Consider the following 27,667-nt stretch of genomic DNA (forward strand, 5'->3'; position numbering starts at 1 on the left):
TAAAGAAACAAGCATTTATTAAGGATTTTCTATGTGACATGTATTGTACTTAATGCTGCAAATACAAATAGAACCAAAAAGAAAAGTAGCCCCTTAAGGAAGTTAAAATTCTGATGAGAAGAGATAACATATATAAAGCAGCTGAAAAGCTACAAAGATAATGGAAAAAAAGAAGTCACTTAGTCTGAAGATATTATTAAGAATGTTTTATGGAAAGAGAAAGCATTGTTATGTAAGAAAGTTATATATGATGTGTGTATGTATGAATGTGTATATTCACACAGTGGTTGACCACAAGAAGTCAATATCAATATCATGCAGAATATTGAACATATTTGAGAAGAACTCAGTTATATTTCCTTTTCCACTTTTGCAGAGATGAAAATCAATGATTTTGAAATCTCAGATATTACATTTTTATTGTCTGTTTTGCTGATTTGTAATTTTTTTCATTTGCTGTATAAAAGATAGCCCTCAAAATAGAACATGAAAAATATGGGAGATATATAGATGAGATAAAAGTAAAAGATAAAAATATATTTTAAAAAGAAAACAAAACCTAAAAGAATTGTGGAAGTAATTTAATCAGAAAGTTTGGAGCTTATCGTTTGGATAGATAATGCAAATAATAACAAAAATGTTAGGACAACATCAAGGTCCTCAGCCCTGTTTTGAAATCTCAGATAGTCTTTCTATGAATTTGTCATGAATAGAATGAATGAATTACATTCTACCCATTCTAAAATTTATCAAATTTAATTCAGTAAACATTTAAAATGGCCATTATGTATAGGGCAAGAATAAAAGTTGTCTAGTGAATATTTATAGCTCCATAGCAGAAATATCTAGGTTCAAGTCCTTACTGGAATGATTTTTGTCAGTGTGATCCTTGCAAAATCATCTTTCTTTTCAGTGACTTTCTGACACTGTAAGTTACAGGTCAATTGCCAAACCATGTATTTACTTTTTATTAAATAGTTATGGTTTAATTGTTCACTACTTGACTGATTTGCATTGGTAAAGGGAGTTTCCTCACTGCGAGTTCCTCATGATAATTTAATCACAGGAATAGCCCCAAATAATTAAAGTACAAAATACTCTGTTGGTCCTTGGGGATGCTAAGTTATATAGAGAGACCATGTTCTCAAAGAATTTACAATCAGATAATAAATTCTCCCCAATAACCTTTGGAAATTAATTGATATTTAGAGTTTTAGGAGACAGATATCTCATAAGCACAAATAGCTATCTTAATTATCTAAGTGTCCTTTGGTCTTAATATGCACTGATTCAGTGATCACTTTTGTGATAATTTTTTGTCTGATGACACCAAAAGAAAACTCATCATCTTTCTAAAAAGTTGTAGTTATGGTATAAATAAAAATCACAATTAAAGTCCCCCTCTTGAGCCAAAACTTATTTTAAGACAGAGAAAACACTGACAAAAAAGAGAAGGCATTATTCCTGACATCAAGGTATTGATTCTTCTAAATTAAGATATTTTCACATTAAGCAATAAAAATGGGTTGTGGTCATAGTAAAAACACTAGATAAGGTAAAATGAAAAGATGCTTTTAAGTACTTTGAACTAGAAGAGAAGTGAATTAGTTAGAAAAATCTTCTTAGAGGACATCAGACTTCATGTTTGAAAGAATCATATTTAATCTGAGTATTTCAAATTTTAGGAAAAAGCATGAAGAAAAGTATGAAAGTAGAAGTGTATGCAGGGGGATAGGAAGAGATAAGTTTGGAAAAAATTCTGCATTTAGCATCTCTCTGGAAGAATCAGGCACTTCAGAATTGTGTAGCATGTTATTTCCTGGATAAAAGAGAGAAAAAGAAGAGTATTATAAGAAGGCATCATAACAAGACCAATCCATGGCACAGGGCCAATCCCCACCTTGCATCTCCACATAAATACATAATAATTATGTCATCCCCATTTGATAAGAAGATGAGTATTATGGCCTTCATAAATTCCAGCATCATTCCTGTCACTCTCAGAAAAGTTGGAGCTGTGAATGGAGTGAGAGGACTATGATAGCAGGAAAAAGGATCACTTCATCTTTCCTTTCCTGACATGAATAATTTCATTTTAGAATAGTCATTCATTTTCATTGATAAAGGAAAGCTCACTTTTAATCTTTATATTTCCTCTTTTATTGCTTTGGCTCTAGGGTGCAGCCAAACAAAAGACAAAATTCATCCTCTTACAAGAACATGAAGCAAATGACAGAACAGCAGATGAGAAAGACTCTGTTACCTCTCCCATAGCAGAACAAACTGCTCCCTCCTCATAGCAGTTATTAGTGAGTTGTGCTTTGTTTTCTATAATTCTTGTGGAACATTTTGTATATTCTTTTGGTTATTTGGTTGTAAAAATCAAAGTGTTATCACTATTCGAGTCAAGTAACAGTTTGCCTGATGGTGGTTGATCAGACCAGTACAAGCTTGGAATGCTCTACCACAGGTTAGGAACAAGTTTTTCATGTAAGTATTTGGGGATTCTCTAAATTTATACATCTTAGATTTCTTTTGAAAAAATGGTGAAGTGATAAGGATGATGCTTTATGATTTATGAATATAGTGCTTTTAAGTAAGGCAGAGTTACACTAAATCATCAGCCTCACTCTTTCTTCCATAGTCATCACAGATCAGTGGAGTAGAGTCAAAATGATAGCTTATGGCTAGAAATATAGTGGATGACCTTGACATTTTCATCATTTAAACAAGTTCTGAGCACTCCACAGAATCTGCTTCAGCTGCCTTCATGGCTATTAGAACAAATTGTTCTCATCTGCCTATTCCATTAGGAAGTCTTTAAATGCTTGAGGTAGACATCTCCCTAACTCACTGATGAGTTTGAGACCTCTTAATTACCCTCACCCTGTCTGTCAAAATAGTTTAGCAGGTTATATTCCCTGTGAATACTATAGCTTCTTGGAGCCACAGGTGAGAATTGGGTAAATCAAATAGAAATCAAAGATGAAAAGCAACCTCATATCAGAGGTATTAGTCTTCCCTGAACACACTAGCAGCTGATATTTATCTCTTACTAGATTTATATTGGGCAGAATAAAGGTTTTTACTCTTTCATATTCAAAACTTTAATAAAATTAATTTTCTTTCCACATTAGAACCATCCCAAAAATTATTACTCTAGAACACACTCTAGAACACAAATCAGAGTCAAGAGAATATTTACAGACCCTTCGGAGATTAAGACTATCACTGGCTGATATGTGGTGTTATGGTCAAGCTTGTAATCATCAATATAACTTTTCCTTCATAGTCTGATATGAGTAATCCAAAATCTCAATATTGGCCTCTCACTGATTAGGTGATAGTCGTAAGACTACTATATCTGAACTCAACCCCCCCAACTGCCAAGTAAATGTGATATATAGAGCAGGGAAGGCAGAAAGCCTGAAGCAGTGAGGCTTTAGGAGGGGAAGACAGGAAGTAGCATGTGGCAGCAAGAGAAACCACTACTAGCATGACTACCACTGCCTTCAGATGCTGATGTGGACAGATGAGAAAGATAAACCTAATAGACCCAGGCTGATTCCCATAGCCATCATCAAGAGGAAAAAATATTTTGGAGACTACAACCACCTTTTCCATCACCCTTAATAAGAACCATTGACCAATTGCCACCAAAATAGAAGCACAGGAGCTCTGAAAGTATCAATACCTTCCAAAGCACCATTTCTGGTTCCATCCCATCCCTCACAACTATCACTCAGAGAAGCAACTCCTATGGAAAAAGGGTCCGCCTTCCCCAATAAGCGCCTGCATCCAGAGATCAATCAAGTCACCTTAGCTGAGATAGTTAAGGAAAGAGAGGAGGCATCATGAGCCAGGAAAGCAAACAATACCAACCTGACCACCTCCTTCTCTCAAATACTGATAAGAACTTCCCAAAACAATGAACCCAAGAATCCTGGAAAAAAGTTATATTAAATAATAACATTAAGGAAATGGTTACAATTGCTTTGCCACTTCTTTCTAAGTATTGTGAGACATTCACATCTGATTTTCAGCTCAAATCCTTCCATTTGTATTATTCTAAAAAGAATGTGAGCTTCTTGAGAGCAGGAATTATCTTACTTTTCTATATCCTCAGTGCTTTACAAATAAATGCTTAACAAATGCTTCATTCATTCATATTGAATTGATCTCAAATATACAGCCACATAATGACCCAGGTCAAATAAATAAGAGTGAGTTGGTATGAACATTACTAAATTTCCATATAAGCTACTGGAGCTAACAAAGTAGTCAACACTATACCACTTTTTACGTGTGTGCTCTTGAATTCCAGATTAGAAGCTAAGTAATGTAGTTTTTTTTTTTTTTTTTTTTATCCTTTGGATCAATTTACCTGTGTTGTTAATAGCTGTTGTTTCCTTTTCATAGCATTAAATTCCTGGGAAGAGATAAAAACGTCTTGTCAAAGATAATCTTTCAACTGTGGGCATCTGGGCAACTTTCTCTGGAGTCTCAAATGCATTCCGAACCTTAAATGAAGAAATAAATTCTATTAATGAGTTGTGTGCTTTATTTTGTTTTGTTTAAATTTTTAGATGGTGACATTATTAATGGTACCTAATACAAGTTTCTCCTTTCTAATACTGGGGTGCTTTAGGGTAAGGATCATATAAAGAGGGGATGAAGTTAAATATGGAAGACAGTACACACATTTCTTTCTGACCTTCTCTTACAACCCTCAGACTAATTAGCAAATCCAGCCTCTGAATTAGCTCTGGACTAGCAGAATCCATGAATATCAGGAGTGCAACAAATTACCAGCAGAAGATAATTTCAGAGATTGCCAGAATAAGTCTATTTCAATCAGAAATGGAGGAAGGCGGGCCCAGCAGGCCAAGCACAGACACCAGCACAGACAGTGCAGAGCCAAGTTGATGAAGACTCCACGAGCAGTGGGAACTCTGTATGGCAGAGAATCTACAGGGAGGAATCTACATCAGTGTTGCCTACCCTTCCATGGTAGCAAGCCAGAAAATCATCAGAGAAGTTATAAAACATCCAACACAAACACAAAAGATAAATGATGAACCCTAAAACTCTAGCATCTCACAGGACTTGGCCAAGCCCACTTAGTCCTGGAAGTGAGTCAGCACTGATTGAGCACAGCCACTGCCTCTTGTAGAGGAAGCTTGGACAACCTTCTCTGCCCTAAAAGCAGACCTTAACATTTGTTTTAAATGAGTAAAAAAGCAAAGAGAACTCAGACCATAGACAGTTTTTATGGTAAAATAGAAGAACAGATTTCAAACCCTGAAGAGACTGAAAGCAGATCATCTCCAGATAAAGCCCCAAAAGGTGATTTAATCTAGTCCCCATCACACAAGGCTCTCCTAGAAGAAAATAAAAAGGATATTAAAAGAGAGCTAGAAGAAAAATGGGGAAAGAAAAGGAAAACTTTGCAAAATGGTTTGGAAAAGGTATATAACTCATTAAAAGATAGATTTGATAAAATGGAAAAGGAAAACAATTCCCAGAAAAACAGAACTCGGGGAATAGAAAAAGAAAATAACTCCTTAAAAACCGAATTTGTGAAATGGAAAAAGAAAATAACTCCTTACAAAACAAAACTTGTGAAATGGGAAAAAAAAATCCATAGAGCAAAACAATTCAATTGGGCAGATACAAAAAGAAGTAAATGAAAAAAAGTAAATGAAAATTATTCACTAAAATTCAGAACTGAAGAAATGGAAATGAATGACTCAATGAGACAACAAGAATCAGTCAAGCAAAATAAAAAAAAATGAAAAAAAAGTAAAATACCTAATTGGGAAAAAAAAAAAGACCTGGAAAATAGAACAAGGAGACACAATCTAAGGATTATTGAACTCCCCAAAAACCAAGATGAAAAAAGGAGCCTAGACACTATTTTTCAGAAAATCATCAAAAAGAACTGCCTAGATGTCATAGAATCAGAAGGTAAAATAACTATTGAAAAAATTCACCAAATGCTTCCTGAAAGAGACCCCAAAATTAAAACCCCAACGAATATCATGGCTAAATTTCAGAACTATTAGACCAAGAAAAAATATTCCATGCAGCCAGAAAGAAACAATTCAAATACCAAGAAGCCACAATAAGGACTTAGGAGCTTTTACTTTAAAGGATATAAGAGCCTGGAATCTAATATTCTGAAAGGCAAAATAACTTGGAATGCAGCCAAGAACAAATTACCCTACTAATCTGAGATTTATTTTATTTTTTTCAGGGAAGAAGGTCGACATTCCATGAAATAGGTAAATTATATTTCTGATGAAAACATCAGAGCTAAACAAAAAAAAGTGACCTCCAAATATAGAACTTGAGAAGCATAAAAAGGTAAAAGGTATCTACCAAGATGAACCAAGGAAGTATATGAACACAACTTCAAAACATTTTTCACACAAATAATGTCAGATATAAACAATTGGAAAAATATCATTTGGCCATTGGTAGACCAAGCTAATATAATAAAAATCACAATTCTACCTAAATTTGTCTACTTGTTTAATGCCATAACAATTAAACTTCCAAAGATTATTTCATAGAACTCGAAAAAATAACAATATTAATCTGGAAGAAGAAAAAGTCACAAGTATCAAAGGGAATTAATGTGATTTATATAATATATACATATATGTATATTTACATATATATGTAGATATATAAATAATTCTATTATAAAGCAGTAATCATGAAAAAAATATGGTAGTAGCTAAGAAATAAAGTGGTGAATAAATGGGATTGGCTACATACTTATGACAAAAGAATCAATGACTATAGTAATCTAGTATCTGATAATCCCCCAAACTCTAGCTTCTAAGAAAAGGACTCACTATTTCACAAAAATCCTGTGAAAACTGGAAAATAATATGTCAGAAACTCAGCATGGACCAATCTCACACCCCATACCAAAATCAGATCAAAGTAGTTACATTATTTGGAATTAAAGACTGATACTATAAAAAAATTAGAAGAGCAAAGGATCATTTTCCTATCAGATCTTTGGAAAAGGGAGGGATTTATGACCAAAAAAAGAACTAGAGAACATTATGAATACAAAATGGATAACTTTGATTATATTTTTTTAATATAAACAAGACCAACATTGCCAAGATTTGATGAAGATGAATGTTAGAAGGGATATGGGAAAACTGAGACATTAATGCATTGCAGATAGGGTTGTGGGTTCCAATCTTTTGAAACTATGCCCAAAGGTCTATAAAATTGTGAATATCCTTTGATCCAACAGTGTCACTACTGGGTCCTAAAGAAATCCTAAAGGCCTGAAAGGCACCCACTTGTGGATAAATGTTTGTAGGAGTTCCTTTTTTGATGGCAAAAAATTGGAAAATGAGTAAAAGCCCATCAGCTGGGGAATGAATGAATAAGTTATATTATGTGAAAATAATATAATACTATTATTCTACAATAATGATGACAAAGGTGATTTTTTAAAAGCCTGGAAAGATTTACATAAACTGATGCTTGATGAAAGAATCAGAACCAGGAATTCATTGTACACTGTAACAGTAAGATGATACAATGATCAAATGTAAAACATTTGATTCTTCTCAGTAGTTCAGTGTCCCAAGGCAATCCCAATAAAGTTTGGATGGAAATCATTATCTGTATCCAGAGAGCAAACTAAGAAGACTGAATGTAAATCAACACATGGTATGTTCACTTTTTTTTCCTGTTATTTTTTTTTTCACTCTCAGTTTTCTTTTTTGTTCTGATTTTTCTTTCCCAACATAATTCATAAGGAAATATTTTTTAAAATGAATCGGCATGTATAACTAGGGGAAAAAATGTTGTTTCTATATGCAAGTGGGGAAATCTAAAAAAAAGAAAGATAGTAGGAATTTAAGGTTGGGAACATGGGAACATGGGAACAAGGTTGGGTTCCCAAGCATATGAGTGCTTGAATTCCTAAGGGTAACATTTATTTAATAGGCATGTCAAAGTGTGAGACTTATGCAAACCAAAAAAAGATAAAGAGAATGGAGGCTTAGCAGAGGCAATTTTACTTTATTTTGGTTTATGAACATGATAGAAATAAAAATAGAGTAATGTAAATGAGAAACCTTCTGTTTTTCTCTTTAGTAAGTACTAGCTTCCTCATATAGTCCTATATGAGCCCTATTATTAAGATAAAGGACTATTTGATTATTTTTTATGAGAAAGCCAACCAATATTCTATTATAGATGTCTAGGAGTTCCATAGGGAGTCTCAAAGCTCAGAAAGAAAGGCTTTAGAACAAAAATATCTCTAAGATTCCAGAAGAGACCTATGAATAACTATTGATTATAGAAGAACATCTAAAAGAGACTGACCTTAAGGAAAATATCCTCCAAGTGCCAGCAGTGGGCATATTTCTGGAAACACTCTATGAGTTGCTGGATAAAGACAGAGCCCACTTTATCAATTGTCCAAGAAACGTTATCTGAAAATAAAAGGAAATTAAGCTTCAGGGACATGATTTCATTTTAGAATTTAAGTTAGAGAGAACTAGAACTACTTCTAGATTGAGTGGGTCAACTTAATGTGACTCACCTTTCTAGAGCATCTGTGTTATATTCCTAAATCAGGTTAGTGCTTAATGTACAGAAGCTACCATTGGAGATAGAGATTATGTCAGATTTAACTCCAGAGTAACAATTCCCTTAGGATTACAGTGGACAATGCCACACAAAGACAGCAAAACTACAGAATTAAAAATAGATTTAGTTTTGTTTTGGGTTTGATTTATGGCAACAAGTTAATTTGGCTAAAGAGAATAGGGCATATTACTAGGTATGATGAAATGATATATTTCTGAACATTTTCAGAGGTGATGTAAACTTTTCCTTCTACATGCATATATCTTCCTCCCTTTTTGAAGATGAGAGAGAAAATGTATAAATTATTAGTTGGAATATGACTAAAAGACACCCAAATTCATTTGCAAGCAAGTCTTCCTAATTAGCCAAAGCATGTTAAATACCTTGGCCCATCTCCATACTGCACACAAAGTACAGCATATAGTTTTTAGAAACACTTTTTATATTGAATATTATAATGTATAGTAGTAAGATCCTGCTTCAGGTAGCTCAGCACCAAGGAATGAACACTAACTCTGAAGTCAGAGCACATGAATTCCAATCTCAGCACTAATGCTTAATATCCCTTTGCCCTTGATGTGAACAACAGTTATTTTTTCTTGCAACATAAGGAGACTGAAGTGATTAACTTCTGAAATTTCTTCCAAGTCTAGTTTAAGGTCCTTATCAATTATGATAAACATTACAATGTGGGCCAAAGGAAGAGGAAAAAATAAAGTAATGAAGATGAATATGAAAGTGTAGTGAAAATTGTTCAGGAAAAGTTTGTTGGAGGCCTAATGGTAGTCATAGCAAAACAGAGAGCTACAGCATAGGAAATGCAGCATACGGCATAATAGCAATATTGAGTCATAGAAACAGAATGCCAAGCATTAACTTTGTGTATCTGTGAGTAGTGATAATAACAATTACAACAACTAGAATTTATGTAGTAGTTTAAGAATTGTGAAGAAAACATGTTTTCTGCTCTGATCTTAATAACAACACTGAAATAGATGAAATTATTATTCCTATTTTATAAATGAAGAAACTGAAACTGAGAGAACTCAAGTGCTCTCTGGTATTCTTAAGTACAAGAAAAAACATTCAGGGCACTGCCAACTAGGTGCTGCAGAAATAAAGTTTTATCTAATGCAGGATACCTTGACTAAGCCATTTACCACTTCTATCTCTCTTCTCCACTCTCAGTTTTCCTTATTAATAATGATTTGTAAGGCAGAGTATATTAAAAAAAATTGCCTTGGAGCCAGGAGGATGTAGGTTTAAATGTAGCCTCAAATATATACTATCTGAGCAATCTTGTGCAAGTCACTTAATCTAAGTGCTTATCTAGATAAATAGAATGCAGAAATGTTACTGATCTGTTTTGATAGAGGGGAATGACTTCATTCAGGAATACTCTCTCAAAGAAATTATATATCCCATCTCAGTACCAATCTTTTCCTTATTCCCTCAAAGCTCAATTTTGTTAAGTGTTAAGGTGGCCTAAATTTGAACAGTGATCAAAACAATGCAGGTTGAAAAATAAAGTGATAGAGAAATAGAACAAGGTTTCCAGACCCAAATGCCCGGTGGATATATGCATATAGACACCATACATACATGTATATGAGCTTTTGTAGTATTTATATGTGCATATATTGTATACACATATGTACTCCTTACACTGTATATTTGCATATACTTTATATATTATAGATTACATATAATCTTTATATATAGATTACATGTAATAGAACATATGTGTTGTGCATATTTAAGCATTTGTCCACTGCATATTAATTTATATATTATATATATTAACTTTAAATTATACAGATAATATATGTATGTTTGTATATATACATATGCATATGAATATAGATATTTGTGAATGCACACACATATATATACATATATGTATGTGTATATATATACATATATATACATATATACATATATATATATATATATATATATATATATACACACACACACACACACACACACACACACACATACATATCCATATTCAAACCCAAAGATTCTGGTCTCAAACCTAGAAGTCTTTTCATTTCAATTGCTTATTCTCACACTTTCTTTTAACAATTAGTAAATCAGTTAGGGTGTTTCCTGTTCTTCTGTTCATTCTAATCCTGAAAGCCTCTAGAACAAAGATATGCAAGATTAACTTAAGGAAGAATTAAAAGAATTTTTAAGTATAAATTTCTATAGGATCTCCAACGGTATTTTTACACTTTGTTTCATTTCACCACTATGAAGGATTGCTTACTTCACTACTAATACATTTCCCAGAAAATTAGATAAAAATGAAAAACTTGTGGGAATCACTCCCTTTCTCTTTTGACAAAGCAGTTAGGTAACTAGCTGCTAATAAATGGACAAAGATACCATTATATGTAAAGTTTAAAATACCAATTATTGATACTGGCTGGATTTTACTGCAATCACATAACATAGGACTTAACTAGGTAAGTAATGCGTTTTGATTCTCTGTGATATTAACTGCTTAGAAAATCTTAATCTTGAATCCTCATTTCTGACCTATTTGTTTTAAGAGTTCCCTTTACAAGACTAATGAGACAAGTTCACAGAGTAATGACGAGAAGGAAGTTAGATTCAAATCTATTTTATTATCTCAAAATCCCCTGTCCTTCAAAGACTTATCATTGATTTAAATAAAGAGGGGACATCAATCAGGGTTCCTCCAGTCCAAGAACTTCCTTTTCTACAGATAAAGACAAACACAAAACAACAGTATGACTTTAAAATTTCGACAGAAAGTAATTGGTAGAATTTGAATTTATGTCTTTGGGTTTTAGGTAACTAGGTAACCCAATGGATAGAGTGACAGTCCTGAAGTCAACAAACTTCATCTTTCTAAATTAAAATCTAATCTCAGATACTTACTAGCTGTGTGACCCTGGACAAGGAACTGAACCATGTTTGCCTCAATTTCTTTTATGATATAAAATGAGCTGGCAAATGAAATGGCAAAGTATTCCACTACCATTGCAAAGAAACCCCAAATGGGATTAGACAGCAGTAAAACAAAGGAAGAACTTTAGATTTTAATCCAGCACACATTCCAAATATCACAAAAACATTGGAAATTATACCAAACATTCTCTATTGAAGCATCTCTAAATTCCTCTCTAAGAATCAACTTACGTGGGGTTGTAGAACAAAAAGCAATGAAGTCCTTTTCCACATGCTCCATTCTAATAGAATCACATGCAAAATTAAACTCTCTATTAACTTGAAAGGACCAGACATGGTCTGGAGAATATCCTTTTTTGTCTTGCACCCAAATCATGCCTCTGCCATCTGGAAGAAAAAATGAGTTGTTAGCCCCTTATCACAAACAACTGTTATAATCATTAATCAAAGCAAGGCATTCTCTATGAGAGATTTCATGAATGACTTTACATACACACACTCATGCACAAACACATGCGCATACATAGAGAGAGACTTTCACTCACTTACTAACTTACCATAATTCTTATTTTACCAAGATTATAGTTCTACACAAGAGACAATAAATGGATTGTGTTCCCAAGCTGGAAGATGGGGGGAGTGGGAGTGTGGGGATCAAAACTTAATCTAGAATGAATCTATGTTGGACAATATCTTTATAGAAGAATATATCAGTTTATATTATTAAAGGCTATTCAATTATAATCCCCGTCCCAAGGAAAGTATAAACTATACTGCAGGGTACTGTCAATGATTGAATATATTTAGATCAATTTGTAGCCAAACACTTACCTCCTCGGCATGCCTGGATGATGATAACCTTGGGTTTACCTCTTAGATTGGGGCAATTATGGTTATTGAAAGTTTGGAAGATGGTATTAGTGGCCAGCACATCTGGGTTTTTCTCTTCATGCCTTATCCCACAGATACCATCCCAGATGCCATGAGACATGAATACCAAAAATGTGCTGTCAGACTGCAAGTGCTCTTCGCGGGCAGCAAATGCCTTCAACTCTGATTCCATTTGCTAGGAGACATTCAAAAGATAATTAGGAGTATTCAGTAAAAAAATGTCAGAAGAGTTTCTTTTGGAAAGTAATTAGTCCTTACCTCAAAATAAAAGATTACTATTCCAGATACAAAATTAATTGCAGCTGATTTCACAAGACAAGAAGACAGAACCTGATAGTCTGGTGGGACTGCATCTATGGGCTGCCTATCTATGGGCAAAGGATACCACTGAAGAGCATTCCTATGGAAGAAGTGTTTTTCTATTGTGGAAAACAGGGACTTTCAGGATAGAGGAGTAGTTAATGAGTGGAGAGTTTGTGAACTGGGATATCTTTTTTGAAGAATAATTTTGTTTCCAGGACAGTATTTCACACTTGAAGAAAAATATGTGATATGCTAGTGGGTAATCAGTGCCTACAGGAGCTACAGGAGAAGCAAACAACACAGCAAAACATGGTGTTTGGCATAGACTCTTCATAAAGATACAAAATGATATGGCTTTCCTTATTATTTGAGAAATAGAGTAGCCACTGCCTTATGATATTGCTTCTATATTACAATGAATAGCTTCTCCCAGGAATTTATATTTTGCCTTTTTTTCCCTATAAATGGAGGGATAAATATAATGTAAGTAAATAAGGAAATTCATTTGCTAAGGAAAATGTACAGCATGTATACCTAAAAGGTTGCATTCTGGATACTTAAGCAGTCACAAACACATATACATATACATACCTACATCTCCATATATCTATAACTATTTCTATATCTAATCTATATGTACATGCACATATATGTAGGTAGGTAAGTATATGTGTATGTATATACATGTATGCATAAATATGTAGGTAGGTGTGTGTATGTGTGTGTATTATATATGTGTATGTATATATAATCTTCCTTTCTTTATAAAAATTTTTGTTGATGATATCTTTATAGGGGATGACTCATTGGCTAGTCCAGATATTAGAAATGAATTTAGAAATATGAAAAGTAATAGATAAAACAGATAAAATCTGAAAAAAAGGCTCTTAACTATGGATTCACTGTGACAAGAAATGTAAAATAAAACTGAGGGACCAGTGCTGAGGAAAGCAATCATGTGGATTAATAAAATAGACAGCAGAATTTGAGATGTGGCAATGAGATACTAATTAACAGGGTCATAAACCAGTGATTATTCAAGGTCAAAATCTTTAGGAGAATCATGAAGACAAACCATAGTTTGACCTTTTAAAAATCCCTTTAAAAATCTTAGATCTGCTATATAGTACAAGGTATAGAGAAACAGCTCTAGAGTCAGGAGGACCTGATTTCAAATCCAACCTCACACATTTAACACTTCTAAGCTGTGTAGGTCACTTAATCCCAATTGCCTTGCAAAACAATAATCATAAAATAAAAACCACATTGAAGTACACTAATCTGGGTTAGTGTAATATTCTGTGACTGGCTTTTTGATTATATGCTTCTATGTCTTTTGGAAAGAGTGAAATGAGAGGTGAGCTGTGTCCTTACCTTAGCTGTAAGGTTTTCTCTGACATCCACATTATATCCCAAGACTTTAAGTACTTTAGCCATTCCCGAAATATCATGTTCAGCACTACTTCGTTGACGAAGGTGATCAAATTTAGTGTTACAGATGATGAGAGCCTGGCGTTTACGGTCATTCTTTTCCTTTATGGGATAAATCTATAGGGAATACATATAGGATGAGTTGACCTCAATTCTTCCTTTTTTGTCTCTTGAACCAATCAGAGCTGTTAGGAAGAGCTGAAACCACTGATCTTCACCTAATTTATTAACATAGGCTTGATTTAGCAATACTGTAGATAACAATGGATCTTATTTCAACTTGACTAGCTATTGTTAATGTTTTAAAGGAAGCAACTAGATAATAAAATAGACTTGCAGTCAAGAATACCTAAATCCAATCTTGCCACAATTAGTAGCTATTTGTGCCTAAGCAAGACAACTTTTCTGCTTGCCTTAATTATTCATTTATAAAATGGAGATACTACTGACCTCAAAGTCCCAGAGTTGTAAGGATAAAAATTAGATAATATGTATAAAGCACTTTGCAAAACTTAAAGCTCTACATAAAAGCTAGCTATAGAATTACTATTATTATTATCATCATCATTATCATTATTATTCATTGTTTTTTCTCTAATATGTTTGGGGCTTTCCAATCATCTTTGTCATACTATTCCCCCATTTTGAAAACTCCATAGCCCTAATCTCCTCCTCTCCTAAAAATCATTCACATCATTTAAGAATCTCCTTAAACAAAGGTATCAGAAATAGTGTGTTCTGCAACACTGCAAAGTAAAATCCAAACCAGACTAAGAAGTAATTTCAAAATATTTAATAAACTAAAAATAAAATAAAACATACATCATATTACATTTTAAAACTAAGTCAATATGTAGCTTACAAGGATCCTTATGTATAGTTTAAGTGTTCCAGTTTCTGTTTGTTTAACACCACTCTTCTTAAATACCAGATTCTTTAAGAAGTGATCCTTTATGCCCACAACTCATTGGTCTCTACAGAGCATTGGCATTCACCCAGATGGGAAAGGGAACACAATCACTCAACTGGTGAATGTGAATGTAAAAGCCTTATCATACTATGCTCCAGCTTCCTAACCAGTGGTTTGACCACATGGGGGTTTTGTAACTGAAGTGGAAGGGGTCATGAAGTGATTATTTATTATCAGCAAATGTTTGATTTTTGTACTTATTTTATATATACCTGGGGACATAAAAATGTCTCAGGTGAAAAGGAGTCATAAGTAGAAAAAAAAATTAAGATACCCTTAAGATTTTGTGTAATTCCTTTTAAAAATAAATATTTTACTTTTATTTTCAGCCCCAAGTTCTATTCTTCCCTGTATCCCCAACCTCTACCCATTGATAAGGGAGGAAATATTACCAATCTTACATATGTTGTCATATAAAACATATTTTGGCATTATCTATGTTTTTTGGGGAAAAGGAAAGAAAATAAAGGAAAAACAAAATACACTTCAAACTGCAAGCTAGTATCATAAGTTCTCTGTCTAGAAGCAAGCACTATTTTATGTCATAAATGCATTATAGTTGTGATCAATCATTTTAATGATTGGTTACTGTTTTTTACAATGTATTACAATATTGTTGTTGCTATGTACATTGTTTTCCTGATTCTTTCACTTCACCCTACAGTAGGTCAGATAAATCCTCCTAGATTTTTCTGAAACTATCCCTTTTGTGATTTCTTATAGTACAAAATAGTATTCCTTCAAATTTATATACCATAACTTTAGGCGATTTTAGATAACTTTGGGCCATTTTGAAAACTTTCTCTTACCAAAATCTAAAATTATGTATGGAGGCAGTGCATACTCTACCCTAGGCAAACAATGCCTGTGTAATTCTTAACCAAGTAAAGAAGCTTCCATTTTTCAGCATCACTGGGTACTCTCAGAAACTGAGAGTAAAGAATTCCAAATTGTAAGAATCTATTGCTAATGCAAAGTACTCACTCTATACTAAAACACAACCAGCACAAGCTAAGACAAACAAAGTTTCAATCTTCTGTATTCAGCTGAAATTTATTAAGACCACAACACAGGTAAAAGTGCTAGGTTATATAAAAATATACCAAAAATAATAATTATTATCAACTTCAAATACCTACATCCTTCTAGGAGACACATTCATATAACTAAATTGTAAATTAAAAATATGTGCAAAATAATGCAAAGGCATTTTAAAAGAATCCTTGATAATTCAGAATCAATGTATCAGATGTTAAAGAGCCCAGAACCAAGCACATTATTCCCAGGTCACTTCATTGGAGACCTCTTTCCACACTTATATTGAACTATTAGTGATTTTTTTTTTTTATATTCATCATATAACTACTGCTTCCTCTTCCCCCTTTTTTCCTTTAATTTTATTCTAAAGAATAAAATGTGAAGTTACAATAAATTTTATGCTAACACCTCAGTAAATTATATCTATAATATTCTTCTGACATATTAGCCTTTTGGTGTGAATGGACCAAATTTATTTGGCGAAAGTGAGGGGTAGAGCCAAAATGGAAAAAAGAAATTCAACATTTCTGCTGAACTCTCCCAAGTCAACTTTCTAATCATTTTAAATGATTCATATCAAATTCTGAGTATAATGATAAAAGAAAACAGAATTAAAAGTCACATTATCTCATTTTTCCAGTTCAGCAACAGCGGCAATGGTTATATCAAGAGTGATGAGGTAAACATCTTATCAGAAAGTTATTAGGGGGAATCCCTGGGCTAACACTACCTCAGGTAGTAGCTGGCAGTTCCTTTACCCATTACCCATTTCTAGGAAACAGTTCCAGGATTGAGAAAGATTTACGTTTTGGAGAGCAGAGGCCTTATCAGCATAAGTCCAAAGGAGAAGAAATCTTATTTGCATAAGCACAAAGTTCAGGTCAGTCCAAGACAACTTAGGAGATAGTCTGGGAAGGTCTGTTCCACCAGGGTGAGGGAGGAGCACATTCCAATGCAGTAACACCAGCACAGCCCCAGCCCTAGCAAACCAAGAATAAGCCTTGGGAACCACTGAATCATCATAATCAGCTGCTGCTGCTTCCAGGACTCTCAGCCCAAAGATGACAAAGGTCAGAAGGGGATTACAGGGATGTCTTTGCTAGCACTGAGGTAGCTCTCTCTTGTTTTGTCCATACTTGGACTCAGTCCCAATTCTGGGTGGCAATTACAGAGTGAGGAGAAGCACTAGCACACAAGAGCTTGCAGCTACAGTGCACCAGGGTCCCTCATAACAGTTCCAAGACAAAAAGAGAATACATGTGACCATACTTACAAATCAGAGCACAGGCTAGGAGCGCAGTTAACACACCTCTTCTCACATTAAACTACTTTAGAACTGAACAGTAACAGATCCCTAAAAGTATCTCTGAAAAGAGCTGAGGGGAAAAATTTGAAACTTAGGTGAGTGCAAGCTCCATTCTGAAGCAGAGCCCTATTAAGGAATTAAAAGTCAATTAATAGGCTCAGGAAATGAACAGACAACATAAAAAAAATTCAGACCATAGAAACTTACTATGGGGAGTCAAGATGATTAAGTGAAGCCAGGAAGCATTTGGCACTTCCCATTTTCCCTCAAAAAACACATGAAACCAAGCCTCTGAACAGAGCCTGAAAGAATGAAACCCCTCTCCAGCTGTAGAGAGATTGGAAAAACTTTAAGAAAGGTCAGGCTCACAAGGAATAAAAGAGGTATTCAGTTCAGCTCAGGCAGAATCTGGGAAAGCCTCTAAGAGGGTCTTAATCATAGCAGATTAGCAACTAAGACCCAGGTCCTGCCTTGTAGAAAAATAGACCAATGGAGAAGCCTCCAGGCCCAGCTCTGAGAGCAAATTCTTAGGGACCAGTGTGTTTCCTAAAAAAAAGCAGCAAAGCTACCCCTTGTGCAAGGCTCAAAGCTGCACAGGAAGCTTCAGACAGTGTCCCTTTTGCCCCAGGAGCAAAGCTCAATGATAAAAATATAAAAAGAGGAAATAAAAAAAAGAAAAGTGAAATAAATGAGCAGAAGCAAAAAGGAACCTCGAACATAACTATTGTGACAGGGAAGACCAGAAACAAGATTAAAGGGGAAGTAAAAAGTTGGGGGGGGGGAACCTTTTACAACCAGTGTTTCTGATAAAGGTCTCAATTCTAAAATTTATAAAGAACTGTGTCAAAATTATAAGAATATAAGTTATTCCTCAATTGATAAGTGGTAAATGGATATGAACAGACAGTTTTCAGATGATGAAATTAAAGCCATCTATAGTCATATGAGAAAATGCTCCAAATCACTCTCAATTAGAAAAATGCAAATTAAATAACTCTGAGGTGCCACCTCACACTTCTAAGACTGGCTAAGGTGACAGGAAAAAAATAATGATAAATGTTAGAGGGAAAGTACAACATTGCTGGTAATATTATGAACTGATTAAACCATTATCAAAAGGATTATAAAACCATACATATCCTTTGACCTAGCAATATCACTATTAAGTAAGTATTCCAAAAAAGATAAAATCAAAAATGAAAAGGACATATATAGACAAATATAGTTATAGCAGCTTTTCTAGGGGCAAAGAATTAGAAATTGAGGAGATGTCCATCAAATGAGAAATGGTTAACCAAATTATGGTATGTGATAATGATGGGATACTATTGTGATAAAAGAAATGATGAAGTGAATGTTCTCAGAAAAATCTGGGAAGACTTCATTGAGCTGTAGGAAAGTGAAATGTACTATGTGTAAAATAACAGCAATATTGTGAGATGATCGGCTCTGGATGAGTTTGCTATTCTCAGCAATACAATGATCCAAGGCATCTCTGAAGGATTTATGGTGAAAAATGCTCTCCATATCCAGAGAAATACCTTATAGTGTCTGAGTAGATATTGAAGCATCCTTTTTAAAATTTTCTTTTTCTTGAATATTCTTGAGTATTTCTTGAGTGGTCTATGGCTTTTCACAATATGACTTTGTGGAATTTTTTTTGTTTGAATCCATATAAATAACCTATATTGCATTGCTTGTCTTCTTAATAGGGTGAAGGTACATTTGGGAGGGAGAACAAGAGAATATCTGGAACTCAAAAATTTAAAAACAAATGTTAAAATTGATTTTACCCATAACAAAAATAGTAAATATTTTAGAAGAATTTATAAAGTTCCCCAAATTTTAAAGGCTCAGGGCCAAATTAAAAATTAAAAGAATTCACTGTTCAGTTTCTGAAAGAGAACCCAAAATGAAAACTCCCAAGAATATTATAATTGAATTCCACAGCCTCTGGATCAAGTAGAAAATATTGAAAATCACCAGAAGAAAAAAAAATGCCAAGGAAGCACAGCCAGTATCACACAAGATTTAGCTCTTATCACTTAAAGAAAAAGAGGACTTGGAATGTGATAATATGGAAGTCAAAGGAATGAAGATTACTAACAAGAATAAGTTACTAAGTAAAATTAAGTCTAATAATAAGGGGGATAGGAACATTTAATAAAATACAAAAAATTTAAGCAATCCTGAAGGAAAGACCAGCATTGAATAGAAAAATTGTCATTCAAACATAAGATTAAAGAGAAGCATAAAAATATAAACATGGAAGAGAAACCACAAGGCACTCAATAAAGTTAAATTGTTTACATTCTTATAGGAAAGATGGTACATGTACATTACTAGAAAATTAATTATTATGAGAGTAAGGAATTTATAGGGATAGAGGGCATGGGTAAGGGTTTATTATGATACGATGTTGTAAAAAAAATGGAATATGCGCTGGGAGAAAGATAAAGGGAGAGAAAAAGTTGGAAAATTTTTTTTCATATAAATGAGTAACAAAAGAAAAGATTTTATTAAATGAAGAGGAAAATGAGAAGTGAGTGAGGTAATACACAGTCTTTCTGGAAAGATAGATTAATGCCAGATCATGAAAGGTTTTATAAATTAGTTTACATTTTACCATAGTAACAATAAAGTTCCACAGAGGACATTTGAAGTGGCAAGAGACAAGATAAGACCTTTACTTTCATGATATCAATTTGGCATCTTTTTCTAGGAGAAACAGGAGAATGAAGCTGGATGCAGGGATTCAGACTAAGAGGCTATTGGGAAAATACACATAAAAATGATGAATGCCTAGAATGCTTGTCATGTGAATAAAGAGAAAAGATTTGTGAATTGTATCAGTAGCTTTAGCATTTCATTGAGTATTCTTATGAGACTCTATCAGGTTTCTGTTTTCATGCTCCTTCAACTGCCTTTGCTTCCATGTTCTGTACATGTCTCTCTAACAATTAACTGAAAAGTTCCATCTGTATCTATATAGGTTCCTTTAGAGAGATCTCTTTCTTCCTTTTGATTTACATAGTTTGTATTTGTGATCTCTTCAATTTCCTTTTAAACCCTTAAGTTATATATCATTTACAAAACTATCAGACACATAATAAGTCCTTTAAAAATCTGGTACTGATACCTAAATCTAAACTGAGAAAGAAAATTATAGACAAAATTCCCTAATGAGTATCGATGCAAAAATCGTAAATAAAATATTAGCAAAGAGATTACAGAAAATCATCTGCAGGATAATACATCATGACCAAGTAGGATTTATGCCAGAAATCCAGGGTTGGTTCAATATTAGGAAAACTATTAACATAATTGACTTTATCAATAACGAACCTAATAAAAAACATGCTTATCTCAATAGATGCAGAAAAAGCATTTGATAAAACCCAACATCCTTTCCTATTAAAAACATTAGAGAGTATAGGAATAAATGGACTTTTCTTTAAAATAGTCAGTAGCATATATTAAAACCATTCCCAATAAGATCAGGGGTGAAACTAGGTTGCCCACTATCACCATTACTATTCAATATTGTATTAGAAATACTAGCTTTGACAACAAGAGAAGAAAAAGATATTAAAGGAATTAGTGTAGGTAATGAGAAAACCAAATTATCATTCTTTGCAGATGATAATGATGCTATGCTTACTCTAGAGAATCAACTAAAAAACGATTACAAACAATCCACAATTTTAGCAAAGTTGCAGGATACAAAATAAATCCATATAAATCATCAGCATTTTTATGCATCATGAACAATATCCAACAACAAGAGATATAAAGAAAAATTCCATTTGAAATAACTGTTGATAGGATAAAATATTTGGGATTCTATCTACCAAAGGAAAGTCATGAACTATATGAGCAAAACTACAAAACACTTTCCACACAAATAAAGTCAGATCTTAACAACTGGAAAAAATATCAAGTCCTCTTGGATAGGCCAAGCGATTACAATAAAGAGGACAATACTACCTAATCTATTTATTTAGTGCTATACCAATCAAACTCCCAAGAAACTATTTTGCTGACATAGAAAAAATAACAAAAAAATTCATCTTGAAGAACAAAAGGTCAAGAATTTCAAGGGAATTAATGAAAAAATGCAAATGAAGGTGGCCTAGGTGATCTAAAACTATATTATAAAGCAAGAGTCATCAAAACCATTTGGTATTGGCTAAGAAGGAGGGCAGTCAATCAGTGGAATAGGTTAGGTTTACAGGACAAAATAGTCAATGACTATAACACTCTACTATTTGACAAACCCAAAGACCCCATCTGGGATAAGAATTCACTTTTTGACAAAAACTGCTGGGAAAACTGGACATTAGTATGGCAGAACCTAGGCATTGACTCATATCTAACACCATATATCAAGATAAGGTCGATATGGGTTCATGATTTAGACATAAAGAACGAGATTATAAATAAATTAGAAGAACATAGGGTTGTTTACCTCTCAGACTTGTGGAGGAGGAAGGAATTTGTGACCAAAAAAGAACTAGAGGTCATTATTGATCACAAAATAAAAAAATTCCATTATATTAAGTTAAAAATTTTTGTACAAACAAAACTAATGCAGGCAAGATTAGAAGGGAAGCAATAAACTGAGAAAACAATTTTACATTCAAAGGTTCTGATAAAGGCCTCATTTCCAAAATATATAGTGAATTGACTCTATAAGAATTCAAGCCATTTTCCAAATGATAAATGATTAAAGGATACAAACAGACAATTTTCAGATAAAGAAATTGAAACTATTTCTAGTCATATGAAAATGTGCTCTAAATCACTATTGATTAGAGAAATGCTAATTAAGACAACTCTAAGATACCACTACACACCTGTCAGATTGGCTAAGAGGACAGGAAAAGACAAGGACAAATGTTGAAGGGAATGTGGGAAAACTGGGACACTGATACATTGTTGGTAAAATTGTGAATGGATCCAACTATTCTGGAGAGCAATTTGGAACTATGCTCAAAAAGTTATCAAACTGTGCATACCCTTTTATCCAGCAGTGTTTCTACTGGGCTTATATCCCAAAATGATCTTAAAGGAAGGAAAGGGACCCCTTTCAAAAGGGGTGCAAAAATGTTTGTGGCAGCCCTCCTTGTAGTGGCCAGAAACTGGACACTGAGTGGATACCCATCAATTGGTAAATGGCTAAATAAGTTATGGTATATGAATGTTATGGAATATTATTGTTCTGTAAGAAATGACCAGGAGGATGATTTCAAAAAGACCTGGAGAGACTTACATGAGCTGATGCTGAGTGAAATGAGCAGAACCAGGAGATCATTATACATGGCAACAATAGAACTATATTATGATCATTTCTGAAACACATGGCTTTCTTCAACAATGAGAGTGATTCAAACCAGTTCCAATTGTTAAATGAAGAGAGCCATTTATACCCAGCAAGAGGACTGTGGGAATTGTGTGTAGTTCACAACACAGCATTTTCACTCTTTTTGGAGTTATTTGCTTGCATTTTATTCTCTCTCTCTCTCTTTCTCTCTCTCTCTCTCTCTCTCTCTCTTCTCTCTCTCTCTCTCTCTCTCTTTCTGTCTCTCTCTGTCTCTCTATCTCTCTCTTTACTGGTTTGATTTGATTTTTCTTTGTGGCATGATAATTGTATAAATATGTATGCATATATTAGATTTAACAAATATTTCTACTATGTTTAACTCTAGGGGAGGACATGGGATAAGGGGGGAAATTGGAACACAAGGTTTTGCAAGGGCCTATGTTGAAGTACTGTCTATGCACATGTTTTAAAAAATAAATAGTTATAATAAAGAAAAAAAAAGCTGTTGAATTGAATTTAAAATGATTAGGTCCTCCTAATGGAATCTCATTTTATTCTCTGTGAATGAAAGGCCAGAAATCTGAGGTCTAGACATGATCAGATTAAGGGCTTTCCTTATTCTCCAGATGATCCAGTTTTTTTTTTTCCAGGTAAAAACAAAAACAAATTTAAATATTGCCATATTCTATATTTGAAAAGGATTATTGTCTCTCTCTTTTTACACTTGTTCCAATAATGTACCTCTCCTTCCATGGTTTTCTTCAATCTCTGGTAATACTCTGGGCAGCAGAGCTTGAACTCATTATGGAGTTTAGGAGGAACTACAAAAAAAAAAAATCCCAAAAATTTATGAAAAATTATTATTCCTCGACTTTACAATTCTATTTATTCCATATCCTTATTTTTTGTCATCTTGGAAAAATGTCTCAAATGTTTCTGTGAAGAGCAAGACATTTTATTTTATAAGAATAAATGAATGAAATGGGAAGATAATTCTTTGAAATTTGCCTGGAAGAAAAGACTTTTTTTTTTTAATCTGGTGGTCAAAATAGTGCATTAAAACACCAACACAAAAACAATATTTTATACTTTTATAATATTATGTAGTTTTAAAATTATTTAATCTATAGTTTTATAAAAAATCACCACCATTATCTCATTTGATTTTTCCAATATCTTTGGAAGAATGGTAACATTGAAATTATTATTTCAATTTTACAGATGGGTCAAGAAATGTTCCATCATTTTGATTCATTCACAAGAAGTTATAGAGCTAATAATAAGAAGAGACATGATTTTAATGCAGATCTTCTGATATTTAGTTAATGGCTTTTTCTAATGCATCACACTGTTAATCTGAAGTTATCCTGAGAATCCTAGGTTTATTTAAATGTTAATTGGGGATGTTAGCAGATCTGAGATTCAATGTTTGGTTTTAAATTGGGGGGGTGGGAGCTGTAATTACCTGATAAGCAGTAAGTCACTGTCTGTGATACCACTGGGTCTTCTTTCACTTCTAACTCTTCTTGTTTTTGTCCACTTCCTCTTCTTCCTCCAACTTCTCCTCCTCTTCTTCCTATTTCTTCTTCATCATCATCTTTTTCCTCCTCCTCTTCTTCTTCTTCTGTCTCCTCCTCTTCTTCCTCCTCCTCCTCCTCCTCTTCCTCCTCCTCCTCCTCCTCCTCTTTTTCCTCCTCTTCAGATGATTCTAGAGGGGAAACATAGGAAAAGACTATAAATGTCTTGTTCCTTTCTGAAAGATGTTCTTTGAACTGCACTGTATTCTACTTACTGAGCATTATTGGGGTGCGATTCACCTAAGAGCCATGATTACTCTAAATAAAAAGTCATTTCTGAAGTCAGGATCTTCCAACTTATTAATTGAAATGGAACATGAAGGTGAGTGAAATTGGTTCCATTATTTTATAGTGGCTATGAATACAGAGTAGGAATCCATAAAATTGACAAAATTCAGGACACATATCAAAAATTGTATCTCATGCATTGTGAATAATGAGAGAATGATCCTACTTAACTTACAGTCAACCTACAGATTGTCCACAAACAATAAAAAGAAATAGTAGGCACTGGAGATGTATGCAAAATCTAGAAAGCAGTGTAAAGAAAATCTTCCTTCTACATTTACAATCACTTCCAATGATCTTTTCTTCTCTAGATTTAGTCCTTTGAAGATTCAAGGTGATTTGGGGATATAGCAGTTCTTTCAATATGATAAGATTGTAAGTGAATAGAATTTAATGTGAATCATAGAAACTTACCTCAATCTACTTGTTGCTTAAGATTTAGGAATCTGTTATCAAAACTTGACTTGTTTATCTTACCCATTGTATAAAACAAGTCCTTACTCTGATCCATAATTACAGAAAGCTTATTTCCTATGTAACCAATGGAAAGTCATATCAAATTGCTTAGGAAGGGGGAAAGGAAGAAAGAAAGAAAGGGAAAAAAAGAAGGAAGGAAAGAAAATTTCTCAAAAGAAAACTAGACATAAACCACTTAGAGCCTATAATTTTCTATTAAGAAAAAAAAAAAAAAAGACTAATATTTTAGGTCCTCCTAAAGTATTCATCTTATCTCAGCCTACTGTCCCTCCATATTCCCGTCTTTTTTTTGTTATAAACTATATCTACTATCTATTAAGAAAAAGAATTCATGGACATGAATTGTTATATCCAAGAACCACAATATATTGGATATTGAAGCAGGTTGATGGCTCTAAAAAGACTAAATATCTTTAAAGAGGGAAAAGTCTTCAAAAACTCGTCAGGTGACCCCCTCCAAAAGAATGAAGGATTTAGGGAAGATGTAACAGATAGATGAGAGTCCAAAATGGGAATAAAATAAGTAGGTCTGGGGACATTGATTTTTAATTATAGTCAGAATAGAGTTACTCCATTATTCCTATGCTAACTGGAATCTAAGTAGATATTAGGTTTCAAATGAAAGAAACTAGATAGAGAAAAAGGTTGTTAATGTCAGCTGTTGAACCTTACCTGAATCAAGTATTTTGTCAATGGTGGTCTTCAGGGTATTGAATGTTAGCTGACCTTTCTGAGCAAAAGTATTCACAATGTTTTGACCCGTTTTTGCAAGAGTAGTAAAGTCTTTTTCCATTCTCTGAAGTTCATTTTTCTTCAACACAATTTCATTTTTTAGGTTACAGACTTTATCAAGCAGGTCTGTGACCACATCCAGTCCAGCCTTCACTACATTTTCATGTTTTTCTGTTGAAAAGATGGGACAACTTTCAATCATTATTTGAGAATATATTACAATATTTGGTATATTTTAGACAAAGCAAGGATCTTGTACAAAGTGATTATTTGATAGGAAAAAAAAAAAAAAACAATTCTTCACAAGTAAAAGAAAAGAAAATATTGTCAGACCTGTAATTGGCCTTGCTTTGTAAATATCTACTAGTATCTTAACTTAGTAAATAAATCATTTTCTTCCTTGAGTACTCTATTTTCACTTTTGTGCAACAAAAGTTTTAGACTAGATGGATGTTAGGGAACCCAGAAATTATGAAGATCTGAAATTCTATTTTATGAAACCAATATCAAAAAAGGTTAATGGACCTATTTCCAATCATATTTCTCAAAAGTCTGAAAACCAATACTAAAATTCATCCTTTTGACTTTTTGCTATATAATACTGTTCATTTTTCTTCCCATCTATTCTGTCTGACTTCTACAGAGTATATTTTTAGGTATTGCGACATGATTTTTGTTCGCTAACCACTGATTTATTTGGGATAAGAACTATATGCAAACTTTTTCTACTACTGTTTCTTAAAAACTTCTCAATAATTTATAATTTTAGTTTTTGGGGTTAGAAAGAGGCTAATAAATAAAGAGGCCTAGCTAATTAAACAAGCCTCAAATCCATATCTTCCTTAACTCTAAACCCAGGCCTCTCTCTACTATTGCAATATACTCTCACCTAAAAAAAAAAAAAAAAAAAAAAAAAAACTTTTTTACAATAAAATTTAACATTTTAATATTAGCTCTTCTATTGGTTCTCTCTGTAATGCAAATCTGGGATGCAACTTTGGTTTGCTAAAAGCTTAAATTTAGAAAATTCTCAGAAGCTTGCTGAGTATCTGCACCTAATTGCAAATACTTTTAAGTAAGAATTTTTTAATAAACCATTACTAGAATGACTGTATGGAATATGGTAGTTACTGGATGTATCTGAGTATGGGGAAACAGGAAAAAAAAAAATTTGAGACAGGAAAGACTGGGAAACCTTAAGGAACCAGCATAAAGACAGTTTATTCTTCTTTTCTCCTACTTCAAGGAACTGATCTTATCATTCCCAACTCAAGACAACACTAATATTTCAGAAAGATTCGCTTCACATATAGTGATCTTTTTACTTTGCTCTTGAACTTTTTTCAATATCAAAAACCTACTACTAAAAATATTGTTTTTCTTGGTGCTCCCAGAACTCATGAAGGAAAAATAATGCTTGGAACTAGAATTCCCACCTCACAACCTCATCCTCCCCAATACCTTCCCCCAAAAAAGGGGTTTAAAAAAAAAAAAAAGAAAAAAGAAAAAAGGATTCACACTCACCAGTCATGATCTCTGATGTATAATGAAAATGAAAGTAATCCTCACTTCGTGACTCTGGGTAGAGGAAGGGAGGGTTATAAAGTATGTCCACCACTGGCTTCTCACAGTCTGTGGTTTTTTAAAGGAAAATACAACTGATAGAGGAGGAGACAGAACAGATGCAGCTTCAAGGCACCTGAAATGAATCCTTTTCCCTTAGCAGAATGGAGATTAAAAGCGATTCTTTTTCATTTCTG

General features: G+C 33.4%; 1 protein-coding gene across 1 annotated transcript; it reads right to left on the reverse strand.

The window, feature by feature from the left end:
* On the reverse strand, positions 1-27,521 carry LOC127554936 (caspase-13-like). Its single transcript, XM_051986899.1, has 10 exons — positions 27,432-27,521; positions 25,848-26,078; positions 24,299-24,541; positions 23,575-23,654; positions 14,140-14,313; positions 12,403-12,637; positions 11,803-11,958; positions 8,365-8,474; positions 4,385-4,520; positions 1-1,819 (listed from the first exon to the last, which is right to left on the reverse strand). Exons 1-9 carry the CDS (start codon positions 27,436-27,438, stop codon positions 4,422-4,424), a joined length of 1,335 nt encoding a protein of 444 aa, XP_051842859.1. The 5' UTR covers positions 27,439-27,521; the 3' UTR covers positions 1-1,819; positions 4,385-4,421.
* Between the last annotated feature and the right edge of the window lie 146 nt (positions 27,522-27,667).

Source organism: Antechinus flavipes, chromosome 3 (genome assembly GCF_016432865.1).
Source record: "Antechinus flavipes isolate AdamAnt ecotype Samford, QLD, Australia chromosome 3, AdamAnt_v2, whole genome shotgun sequence".
Classification (NCBI taxonomy): domain Eukaryota; kingdom Metazoa; phylum Chordata; class Mammalia; order Dasyuromorphia; family Dasyuridae; genus Antechinus; species Antechinus flavipes.

What these genes read in the sequence shown, in the direction of transcription:
- LOC127554936 (XM_051986899.1), bottom strand. An exon ending in AGTGACTTACTGCTTATCAG is followed by an intron (nt 23,655 to 24,298) that starts GTAATTACAGCT and finishes TTTTTTTTGTAG; the next exon opens with TTCCTCCTAAACTCCATAAT. An exon ending in TGGAGGATATTTTCCTTAAG is followed by an intron (nt 4,521 to 8,364) that starts GTCAGTCTCTTT and finishes TCTTCATTTAAG; the next exon opens with GTTCGGAATGCATTTGAGAC.